The sequence below is a fragment of the Ambystoma mexicanum genome, chromosome 11 (genome assembly GCF_040938575.1).
Source record: "Ambystoma mexicanum isolate Mex_15411 chromosome 11, UKY_AmexF1_1, whole genome shotgun sequence".
NCBI lineage: Eukaryota > Metazoa > Chordata > Amphibia > Caudata > Ambystomatidae > Ambystoma > Ambystoma mexicanum.
In genome coordinates, this window is record NC_090934.1 from 953,813,040 (window position 1) to 953,825,908 (window position 12,869).

Genomic DNA, 12,869 nt, shown 5'->3' on the forward strand with positions numbered 1-12,869 from the left:
TTTGTCACGGGAGAACGACGTACATATCTCCTCGCGACATAACCTCACTTGGAACTCGCCTCAGCTCTCAACATGTGTTTTTCCCAGTACATACACTCCTCATCTGATATGGGTGAGAAAAATGTTCAGGAGGTAGCAGAATACCAACATTGAAATGAAGGGAGAGAAAACGTTGTTTGTGTGACGGTCTTGGCTACCCCTTCAACTCTCGCGATGCGTCAATCTAATGGGAAGAATTTGGTTAGCGGAGTACAAGTTTAAGATTTGCAGGCACTTTGTCTCAAAATCTCTTGGGCGGGGGGTGGGGGGTCTACGTAACACGTAATGGAAGAGAGGCGTGCCCTACACGGTCGGCAAATGAGCGACGTCGAGTATACAATGTAAAACAGTATTGGCGGCACTGGTGACATATATGATGGACTCGAGATGTCTCGTTTGTTGGCGGTGCTTGTATAGTAAAGTTAAAATCAAGGAGGAGTCTGCAAAAGTAGGCAGGACTTTCCTTCACAGTGGTCTGTTGGGTAACGGGGGCAGGGAAGACGTGCACGCGCATGCGCCATCTTCGCTGTGGGAGTGGGAATCAACAGGGGGACTGACGCTCGTGTGAAGAGGCGGGGTTGCAGTTAGGGGGCTGGGCGGGCCTGTCCAGTGTAGAGGCGTAACTCGGTGGAAGGGTTGTCCCGTCTCCCGGCCTCCACCTCTGTCCCGGTCTCCGCCGTGTGTTGCGTTGAGAGAGTGGCCGTGAAGCGGGATGGAGCCCCCAGCTTGAGACGGCCATGGAGCCGACTCTCCTGTTGCTGCTGTTGGGGAGCTGCGGCTTGGCGTTACCCGTGGGGGGTGAGTTCGTGGGTCGCTGGGTGTATGCTGTAGAAGCTAGCACGCAGCCTCCCGGCTGAGTGGTGTCACTTTACAGCTCTTTGAGAAACTTCAGGGACAGTAAAGGGAGGGGGTAGGCTTGCCCAGGAACCTCGGGACACATTGAGCTGCTCGGAGAAGCAGCCTTTGTCCCTGACCCGCGCTTTGTAAGGGGCCCTGAGAGCCGGCTGCATCTTACTCGCAGGCTCGCAGCTCTCTTTGCAGAGCTCCGATCGTTCACAATATTGGAATTCCCGTAGATACTTGCACCGAGCACTCTTACTTTGTACACCTAAGTGCTCTTGCGAGGCGAATATGTGAAAACTGCTGGACAGAGATCGTACTTGGGGAATCTCATTTAGAAACGCAGGGTTCACATCTCACTTGTACGTATTGCCACATGGTCCAGATGTTTATACCATACGTATAGCCTGCACAAGTACAGTTTTGGGCACATTGTGGACATGTTCATATTCTGTATACAATGTGCGGTTGTATAGATTGCAATGTGCAAACGTTCGTTCTGCCCGAAAAGAGTACACACAAAAGCGTCTACAGCTGTGTGCACGTGTACAGACTGCTCCTAAAGTGTAAATGTGTACAGACTGTTACTGCTTTAGGCGCATTTACAAACTGACCTCTCTGGGTACACGCAAATACCATCACTCCAGTGTTCCCCCTAAAGACTGCTAAACTGCTCTTCCACAACATTATGCACATGGGCTGTAGCGTACATAGACTTCTCCACTTTGACTAGGCTCACTGATTGCTCCTATATTACCACCATGTAAAGTGAGCTTTAGGTGTTACACAGTACGTGTAAAATAAGGTTCTGCAGCGCTAAAACTAGTGAGTTGGAGTACAGCTAGAAGGGAGATGGTATGTGGGGAGTGACGCCCATCTTGTGGCTGTTTGCTTATTTACCCACCCATCGACTGGCCATGCTAATCCTTGTGGCCGTTCTCACCCGCTTCCTGCCTCTCCACGCCCAAAGTAGACCCTGGTCGGATATCTCTGAAATAGCTCTATCAAGGAGTAACTTAAAACTTTTTCCTGACGATGTTGGTTCTAAGCTTTCTGCTGGGAGTTCATGGCTTAATTGCAGCTATAAATGTGTTACTGGTGTAATAATGTCTTAACCGAGTGTGCATTGAGCAACTTGATGTGGTCTTGCAAAGAGATCTTGTTAAGAACATACATTGACAAAGCCACAGTTTTGTCCTGTGTACAGGTATTACATTGGGATTTGCCTGGCACTGCTATTACATGCACTGGTAATCACACCTGTTTCCATCTTTTGGTCAGGTAGTACAATTGACAGTGCCTGGCAAATGCCTACAGAAAACCCTATTGTCTTTGCTGATGCTTGTATACGTCTTGTAGGTTCTGTTCGTTACTGTGAGTAGTGGTGAATGCCTTCTTGTGTGACAACATTTTATTGTACTTGTTATGGTTTTTCTCATTGGAGTACTCTGTTGAGTGTACACACATGACACCACCCAATGCCAGTCGGTCAACCTGTCCATGTGCTTTCTACATGGCTTCACCTGTGCATTTTGCAGTGTCTGCTCATCATCAATATTTGCTCATTTGTTCGTCGCTTTGAAGTTTTTGTGTTTACCTCTTGGTTTTATGATGTGTAGATTAAGATACTTTTGTACAGTAGTCTAATGAGTATTTGTAAAAGGACACTGAATTCCCCACATTTGTTGCCCGCTTCATGAATTGAAATGTCTCCAGGTGATAACAGACGCGATTACCCAACTCCGTGGTATTCGTTTTGTCAATTTTGGAAGGGTGAGATGTTAAGTGAGCATGCCAGGATTCACACCAGAGATAGTGGGGCCCACACAGATATCTGTCATTAATGCATTCATCCACTGCACCATTTCACTTCAGCATTGTGTATAAAAGAGTCTTAACTTTGTTATAGGGTGCCACACAATGGCATCGCCGTTTTATACCGGAGTGATGGGTGTAATTATTCCCCTATTTAGTGGTCCTTTATCGACCGTGGTATGTAGGGCTCAGGCGTTTCTGACGGATATTACCCCTTTTCTGAATTTATTTTGCAGGCTGCACAAATATAATTGTCTTGTTGTGTAGCAATATAGCCCTTTAAGAATACGTGTTCGCTTTGAGAGATGCACCAATGTTCATGTTATGTATATTCATTTCTTCCTCTTATGCAATGGATTGTGGTTGTTAGAAATGTATATTCTGGGTATTGAGTTTTTTTAAAATTTATTTATTTATTTTTTTAAATACTATACAGGGTGTTTGCTGGTATATACGCTCGCTATCGCTCATGTTACGGTCCGGTATTTACACCGCAACTAAACTGTCATGGACTGCTTTAGCAGCACGTTTATATTCTTGTTCGCAGGGCTGGCCTACAGGGAACGCTGGACATTTCTGCACCCTGGGCCTCCTTCGTATTCTATTTTCAAATGTCCTCATAGGTAAAGCGTTGAGCTTGCTCAGAATGTGTAATGTGGGGCCACTTGGAACATTATTTCCAGGGCCTCTTTTGGTTCCCAATACACCCCTGCTTGTACAGTTGGGCAATACAACAAGACACTAAAATCTGTTTTACAATCTGGCTTCGTGCCATTTGCTGTCCTGCGGTTTTTAACATTGTCCTATATTTGTTAATCTTACCAAGCCATTAGAGAACACATTTCGGTTTTGAGGTCGACTCTTTGAAATACCTTGAAATGTACAACTCGAGTGCGTCCTTTTCGACTTTTCGAAACGCTGCCCCTGGGCCTATGCTTTTTTCTTAATATAATCGGGCCACCCACTGTTTCAAAGGAGATGTTTATCCAAACTGTCGCTCTGTGCAGTCGATTTGACCGATGTGCCACCGCGAGGGGAGCGAAGTGTGGTCAGGGTTGCCTTTTAGCTAGCCGTTTTTTTTTGTTGTTTCCGATGGCAGCGAACACTACTTTGTGTAGGATTGTGATGATTGTCTAGTCTTAATTGTAGTGTGGAGAGTTGCATTACAAAAAAAATGTCAATTTGTTATAGCCTTATAACAATTTAATGCATTTTTAATTTAAACAAATAGTTGCCACTTCAGTAACCGCTACATCAAACATAAGTTCGAAAAGCAATTTCCTAAGACTGGGCAAGGGTAGTGCGCACCAGTCGCTGTTCAACAGAAGAAGACAAAACACATGTTTTTAAAGTGGCAACATTAAATTAGCATATTCAGACAGTTGACCTACTGAAATAGTTCGCTGCTGCGGTGGCAATTGCACAGCTTGCTTAACTGGAGACTCTGCATGTGTGGATAAAGGGGGATGTGTCAACACGGGCACATGGACGTGGTATGGGAGGACGTAAACTCGATCCACGAAGGTGGGAACGTACTGCAAGAATGTCGTGCTTCCACCGCTGTGTATCCCATTACTGAAAGTGCCAACACATATTGTACTAATTGGTTTTAAAAAGAAGGAATGCACGGCGTCAACATTTGATGATATAACAGTACTTTTGTGGAATATGTTTATGCTGCGCCACCCCACAGCCTTTCCCGACCACTCAGTTGATGAATTGGGGGTTGCCTCCTTGTGGTGATTGTAGAAGTTGGGCTTGGACTTCCGCACTGGTTGTTTGCGGCTCTCAGCATTGTTGGACTCCGTGGTAGCGCGGCTGAGGAACATTTCGCCGATAGTGAGAAGGCCGCAGTTTAATGGTTTTATTTCCCATGTAAGCAGGCACGGGATTGCTGTGGCTGTACGCCATGTGTTAAACCATCTCCACTCAGATTGCCCCATCCTCGACTTTGTCTTCCGAAGTGGGGAGAGGAAGGGAGGGGGCTGTTGAATGTGCGCATCGCCAAAGGTAAAGTAGGGTATGTTTTAATTGCGCAGAAAGCAAACTGGAAGCAGCCGACCTTTTCAAGAGCATGCGTTTTATGAACGTTCAAGTTCTAACATGCCTACCATGCTGCAAGTTTCTTAAATAGTAGCGGTTGACGTCTGAAGAAAGGATCAATGTTGCCCGAAAATTATTTGTGGTGCATATTCTTGCACGTATTAATTGTCGAGCTTTCTTTGCTCGTCACTGTGTCCAAGTCATTAATTGCAGTTATTGTAGTGGCTGTCTTGTCTAGTAATATATCCACTGGTCCATTAAATTGCCACACCAGCAGCAAATGTTGCTCTATGCAAATGCTGTCTCACACAAGTAATGCAATTTACAGTATGAGCAAGAAGCAGAGCACTAATGTGGCGGCCTTCTGCTAGAGAAGGTGGCACAAAGCGCAGACCAGCGACCCTTCTAGTGTCATGTACACATCTGCTTTGTGATTCCACTTTATCACGCCATTTTACCCTAGCAATCGTTTTATTGTCTTATCCCATGTACTGCACTGTCCTCTTCCCCCTCCCTCCACACTTCTCCTCCGTCCCCTGCGCGATCTGAATGACACCTGGCCTAGTAGGATAGTTGTCTGTCTTCCCACTCCCTTGCCTCATCACGCCTTGAAACACTTGTGTAAAGGCGCGTTATAAATGCCATATCATATCACTTCTAAAACCCTCTGGCAGCATTGATAGATCTGGCCAAAAAGTTGAGGTTTTTGTGGATTTATATTAAAAAAAAAATGTATGTTTGTGATGTGCCAATATGCCACCCATAAGCAGATTCAGAGCATTATAGTGGACATTTAACAGGGTTTGGAAGATCCAGGCGAGGCCAAGACGGTGGATCAACACTACTCCTACCTTGTTAATCAAGTACTGAAAAAATAGGCAAAAAAAGCCATGTCAAAGTTGTAAATTGATGTCCACATGAAATTCATGAACACAATTCCATCAACAATCGGGGATTATACAGGCATTATCAGATTAAAAGCATATTGAGATTTTTTTTCCATTAATTTTGAAGACCACTTATTTTCATTTGTTATGGGTGTGTTCATTTTGGAATAGATCGTGTAAAATGGTCAACCTTTTATTTTTGGACAACAGGATGTTTGTTCTTCTTTGAGTATTATTTTCTTTACCATTGAGCAAACAATTGATTTTAGAATGTTTTTGTTATCTGGGGGAGGGGGGCGGCTGGGCGTGATACGAGATGGCAGCATGAAGCAGAGCTGTTCTTATCACGTTCCAGAGGGACCCAATATACTTTTTTTTTTTTTTTTTTTTTTTTTTTGCCAGTCCGATTTATGCTTACCTCATATCTTCGTTTTTGGGTGACTCTGAAAGTGTTTCTCGAGCTTTAGCTCTCAACTCTCTTCCGACGACCAGGAGTCTGGGCGCAGCGAGCGGTACTGTGTGAAGTGCGTCGCACTTCCTGCCAGCCACGTCAGGTTGCGTCCGGCGTTTGACGCGGCCTGCTTTCGAGGTACGACTTTCTTCTACTACACAGGCACCCTGATATAAAGCCTGTTTCTACATGAAAGGTGACTTTTTGAAGTAATTTATTATATTACAAAAGTTTTTGTTGTCTGATTTCTCGACAGGATATAATTATTCAAATTCTCTATCAAACTGGGGTGGAATAACATTTGATGCCAACGCACCTTTGCTGTCCTTTTTTTATTTATTTTTTTATTTAAAAAATGTTTAGTTTTCGTACAACGCAAACATCAAACCTTGCGAACAAGGCAACAGATCAACTATCTTGCCAGTCCCACCCAGTTCTCCTGCCGTAACGGTGTCTTTTTGTAAAAAGAAGAAAAAAAATAACACAACATTAAGCCTTCAGTTGTCTCGAGATATAGGGCAGTAAAGCCATGTGTATCACAAATGTCCTTGGCCGCCACATGTAGGTTTTAATCATTCGTGGGATATGGATCGGCTGGTGGCAGCCCCCCCCCAGGGGGGCAGCTCATCCCAGTTTCCTCCAGATCAACATAGTACCTGCCCACCTGCCATCAATCTTTGTCCCCAACATTCAGTTGTTTCAATTGTTCAAATATTTGTTTGTAAATTCTCCCCGTATGTTCTCATGAGGCGCATCCTTCCCATGTATACCCCCATTATTCTTTCCATGGTGCATTTATTCAGTGCCACATTGATTCAGTCCCTCTTACATGGAGAACAAGCACATTTCCATTTCATCACTAGACCGTCCCGGGCTGCAAGCAGCAGGGGCGCTGCCAACCCCCTCAACTTACCCAGTTCTCCCTCAACTTCCTCCCTACAAAACAAGATCAAGAAAGGCGTTTTGGTGTACCCCCTCTAGTTCCTTGATCCAGCCCAGCACTTCGTCCCAAAACACCTGTATTCGGGGGCACTTCCACCACATGTGCCAATAGTCAGCTCTCTCCCTGCATCAGCGCCAGCAAATGGGGCTCGCATTCTGGAACGTCTTTGAGAGCCTAACAAGATGATATTGCCATCTATGGAGGAGCTTGATGGCATGCAGTTTGTATTGGCTCGAGATCGATGTCTAAGAGGCCCTGTTACAGTCTCCACCACATCGCATGGTCTATTTCCCTCCCCATGTCGCTCTCCCGTCTCCGTCTCAACCTTTCCGTGGACCCGTTCCATGCAGTTACCAATTCCATACATCACAGAAATCAGACCCTTCATTTCTGTCTTTTTATTTTATCCAAGAGCTTCTCGAAGGGAGTAAGGTCCCTCTGTAACCTCTCTCTATTTTTCCCCAGACTACCCCCTTCAACTGAAGGTATGAAAAGACTGAAAGAGTGCCTATGCCCAACTCGCCCTCCAGATCTGTAAATAAAGGTGCCATCCTTCCACAGTTGGCCAACTCTCTCAGGGCCCGCCTCAAACCACGCTTGAAATCTTTCAGGGTTTGGAATCGTGTCCCGTATTCTGGGCACCCAAAAGTGACTCAGGGGAGAGGGTCATGTTGTAACTCTCTTCATTTCTGCGCCCTGTCTCCATATTTTCCATATTGTGCCCAGGATTGGGTGGTCCCAAATTTTGCGGGGCAGCTTGCCTTTGGTACCCACAGCCATTCCCCAACAGTGGCGGGTGACATGTGGAGGTTATCCAGACCGACCCACTGGAACTCCCTCTGCATTCTGAGATGGGGTATGAGGACCCTAAGCTGTGCCGCTTTATAGTACAGTTTAATACTAGGGAGCCCCATCCCGCCCCTTATCTTTTGTTAAGGTGAGAACCTCAAAGGATATTCAGGGGTTTTCCCCTGCCACAAGAATTTCACCATAGCCCCCTTTATCTCCCAGAAAAAGGCTTCTGGGACCTGGATCGGAAGCATTTGGAACGCATATAGGAACCTTGCTAAGCTAACCATCATAAGGGCATTGAAGCATCCGAGCCATGTTATAGTCAGTTCCCCCATCTTTCCAATTCGGCCCGAAATCTGGACAGGGGTGTGGGGAAGTTGACCCGAAATAGGCCTCCCACGTCCCTCGTGAGGTTAAACCCCAGGTATTTCAATGTGTCCAGGTTGACCAGTAATCCCAATGGGGTGAACCTATTTATCTCTCCGTCCCTGTCCTGGGGGAAAAGGACTGATTTGGACCTATTATTCTTGAAACCCAAGAGGTCTCCATACCGCTCAATCAACCCGATTACCCTCTGTATGGAGATTAGGGGGTTCCTAATATGCAGAAGCATATAGTCAGCGTACAATGCAACCTTGTATTCCACACTCTCCACCATGAATCCTTCTACGTGGGGATCCCCTCTAATTCTCTGAGCTAGCGGTTCCAGGGAGAGCGCAAATCTGATCGAGGAAAGTGGGCAACCCTGCTTAAGGCGAACCAATGGGAGTAACCGCCGTTAACTGCCACACATGCCCGGGGGGGACGTGTAGACTGCCATGATATCCTGCCTGATTCTAGTGCCCAGGCCTACCATACCAAGCAATTCCTTGAGAAAGCCCCATTCAACTCTGTCAAAGGCCTTCTCAGCATGAACCGACAGGAGTGCTGGTTCTAGCTCCCCATTCCACATGCCTCATGAATCTGGTGCAGTGTTTCTCTCAATGTGTCGGCCTCCTGACGTCTCTTTATAAAGCCCACTTGGTCAGAATGGATCAGTTGGGGCGTGTATAGTTCAAGTCTTGCCGCCAGAACTCGTGTATACATTTTGGCGTTGATATTCAGGAGGGGGATGGGGCGATAAGATCCACATAGTCGGGGTCCATGCCCTCCTTAGTTATCGGCGCATGCAAGACGTATTCTGGGGCTTCCCCTGACGCCAGGATTTCATCAAACAGTTCTACCAAGAACAGGATGGGGGGGGGGAGGGGAGTGTCACAAAAGCTTTGTAAAAGCCAGCCGAGAAATCATCCTCCCCGGGGCCTTCTCTATCTGTAGTCTTGCCACTGCTCTCTTGATTTCTTCGGCGGTTACCGGGGCCTCCATTTGCTCGGTCTCCTTCGGCATCAAAATTCCCTCCAAATACGTTATTTCTCTCACCTCTGGATTGGCATCTGTTTTATAGAGTTTTTCATAAAAGGATGCAAATACATCTTGGATCCCATCCGTCCCTGGGTCCTGTGGTTTGTCCACCCCCCCCTCTATGGCCTCCACCCAGAGTTCGGTTTGCTGTCCACTCAACCTCGCTTTGCTCTCTTTTAAACATAAGAAATGGCAATACTTTGTTAACTATTTAAATGTTATCTAGTTATATATTAAATCGGCAACGTTTTCTTACCACTTGACGAATATCTTTATTATTTTTGTTTTTTTTCCATTTTCTCTCTATCAATCTCAATTGACTTATTCTTTCACCATTTAATACTTATCACAGTCTGGTTTTATATTTTCTAGCACAGTATATATTTGAATGTTATTGTCATTGAGATTGTTTTGTAATGTGTGCTTTTGAATATGATAGCTTATTAATTAAAACAAAAATGTTTTGTTAACACTCTGGGAAAAGATGTTCTTGCTTTAAAGAATTAATAACATTTTTTTAGGTGAAATGGGGAATTGTTTTTTAGATTTAATTTTCTCAGACATTGCATTTTGTTCTGATTTTCAGACATTTCATTTTGCTATTACTAAAGTTATGTCAATGCGATTTATACCGTGGACCACAGCCCATATCATGGTTTTCGTGCCCACTAGATGTGGTTGGTTGGTGTCCCGGTGTGTTTATCTGCGTGCCTTTGGTGCAGGGTTGGCGTTTGAGCGTGTTATGAGTGAGTGGGTTCTTGGAGGAGGTGTGTATTTTGCTACGATTTTTAGAATTGGTGATGTGGTATTCGTATGTGGGTGTTGCATGTGGGTGTTGCATTTGGTAGTTGTGTGGTGTTTGCAGTCATATGGACAGTTTTTTTAGTAGGGTTAATGGTAGGGGGTGGTGAGATCCTTATGCTGGATTTGCATAGATTTCTTGTTTTTAGAATGAGATGCCTTAACCGGTGGTTAGCACGGTTAGGCTTTCTTTCTCTGGACTTGCACAATTTCATTGACTTGATCCAGGAGGTCAAAGTTGGCCACATACTTTGTGGTGCATCTCATTTTTTTTCTCCCTTTTTTTCTGTCTTCTCTCTTTTATTATGTGCCCCTTTTTTTACTTTCTCCAATTTCCTTTGTTTCATTCGGCAAACTTGTTTGTTTTTTAACCATGCTCTCGAATCATATCGGAGTCTGCTTTCATTTCAAATAATAAATTACAATCCATCAATACCAACACTAATTATTCCCCCAGGCAATACACCACGAGTTTTCTTCGACTACATAAAGCAATTCCACTCCACCATAGTGGGCATGGAAAAGTGGTAGAGCAGTCAGCTTTCTCACCTGGCCACTTAAGCAAGACGTCAATGGGACCACTGAGAATTCCTCCAGCTGGGGACTGGGCCTCTTGGCAAGGAGGGGAATATTTTGGAGCCCCTTGTTAGCATGTGATGGGTTCCCCTTGTACTTCTTTAAATGCAAGACACCCCCCATCCCCCTTTTCTGGCTCTGAGCTGGGGGGTTGTGTGTATGAGTTATGTGCTGCCAGATCCATAATGCTTTACCCACACTCGGAGCTGGGTGTACTGTGGGGTGTGCCGAATGAGTATGGGGCTCTTTGATTTGCTAATTGTTACCCTTCCCACCGCTTGCCTCTCCTGATGGCAGAGGTCTCCACCTGGTACAGCTAGACTTCTTTAATGGGCAGTAGGGGGCAGCCTGGTAGCCACATCACTAATGGAGCCCGATGTGCCAGTGTGGACTACGTACACATCACAGATCCTCCTGTTCTGTAGGACTTAATGCAGTCAAGCCTTGTGTGCCATTTTGCAGCTTCCATGTCTCAATAGAGGGTGCCGGTTTTTGAGCCACACTGGCCTGATTTCCCTGCAGGGTGCCTGATCTATGTATGGAATGAAGGGGGGCAACCTCTTATACCATTAGTTTGTCTATCCATCTGTTTACTAGTGCATTAAAAGGGACACCAGACTAGACTGTTTTGACAAGTACGGTTGTGCACCTTCCTGCCAGTCAGCACTACTCCTTTGAAGAGCAGCCCAATTGAAAAGTGCTGCTCCTGTCCTATTAAGAGAAATACGTCCTGCTGATGAGCGCCAGAACTGATGTGGTGTGTTGCGATAGGTTTCTTGAGCCCCCTCACCATGACCTAACCACTCACTTTCATTATGTCCGCATCTACAGTTGTGAAATTAGTGTTTTGTTTTTTTGTTTTTTTTCCATTTCCAGCACTGCAGAAAAGTCTTTCTACTGCTGTCTATGCCTCAATTGCACATGTTGCATGTCGAGTCAGTTTCACCTCATGATCTCTTTTCCATTTTAGTAGAATTACTCTCAACAATACACTGGGAAACAGCAGACCCACAGGATCATGGTGCTTCACTCACTATTATTAGGGCCTATTTTGAAGGTGAACGTAAAAATATTATCCGGAGACCTGAAACGCAAACAATTAGCTTTCCTTTTATGCTTTGCTTCGCCCTTTGATGGTTTATATATTGTTGGTTTCTTCATTTGGGATGTGAAAAGAAGCAGTGAATTACTATTTTTACAAATTATAATGTGTAGAGGCACCGCTTCTTTGCTGGGATCAGACCTCGATCTCTGAAGCGAAGTATGTATTTAAAAAAAAAATGTTTACATTTTTTTAATTAAAGAACAGCAGATTGCTTCTGTTTCTCATTATTGCAATTGGCCAAGTTAAACACAGGTTCCATACAGAGCCAGTTTTACCCCAAACATGAAGGCCTGAACAGCAATTGATTTAGGAAAAATACTGAGGAGATGTATGATATGGCATTTATAATGCACCTATACACAAGTGTTTCAAGGCGTGACGAGGCAAGGTGGGGGGGGGAACAAGGGGGACAGACAACGATCCTACTAGGCCAGGTGTCATTCAGATCGTGCAAGTGCATGGGAAGGGGGGGGGGAAAGGTGCGAGGGGGAAGTGAGAGGGGAAAGTGCAGTACATGGGGAAAGTGGAATAAATGAGATAAATAATGGCCAGCTAGTGGCAAGTGCAGGCGTAAGTGCTGGTAGGAGACAGGAGAGCACCTTCTCAACCTCAGATGTTCTTCAGACTAGCCCCACATTTGCTTAAGTGTCTTTTGCACACCTAGACCATTTTTCAGTGCTCCCTGAACCACGCCCAAAAGGCGTGTAAAACCAGATTCACTTGCAGCCTGCTGTGCTGGATTTACGATTGATTAACATTGTGTTTTGAAACATGTGCTTATTAGCTTCTCCACTTTGATAGTTTTGGCAAGTGATGTCCCGCTCGGAATAACATCGTGCCATTCGATACTAAAATATTTGATGAATTTCCTTCATGTCAAACTCCCCAGTGCTAACAAAATACGTTATGTATGTCGGACTGCTTCCTGACAAATGCTCTTCTCACAATTGCTTCACATTGGAAAAATAACGATCCTATCCAATAACAAGAGTGGTTTAACTCCATCCGACCAACTCACACCTTGGAAACAAATGCTCCAATGTCACCTGGGCTCCCTTACTCGACATTGTGAATACCATAAGTTCCACGCTCCCTATGGCATGTATGCCATCGGAAGCTTATCAACGCCTGTGAATTTAGATTCCTAATTTCCTAAACTCTTCCTTAAAAACCGTT

At 45.0% G+C, this 12,869-nt stretch overlaps 1 protein-coding gene across 3 annotated transcripts in view; it reads left to right on the forward strand.

Moving 5' to 3' along the window:
• The first annotated feature begins 626 nt into the window (after positions 1-626).
• Positions 627-12,869, forward strand: part of LRP5 (LDL receptor related protein 5) — a 680,976-nt gene continuing 668,733 nt past the window's right edge. The window contains exon 1 of one of the 3 annotated variants that reach the window (XM_069624105.1): positions 627-837. In XM_069624105.1, coding sequence (XP_069480206.1) covers positions 777-837 — 61 coding nt within the window. In that variant the 5' untranslated portion in view covers positions 627-776. The remainder of the gene's footprint in view (positions 838-12,869) is intronic. The other 2 variants (XM_069624104.1, XM_069624103.1) reach the window with 2 other exon arrangements.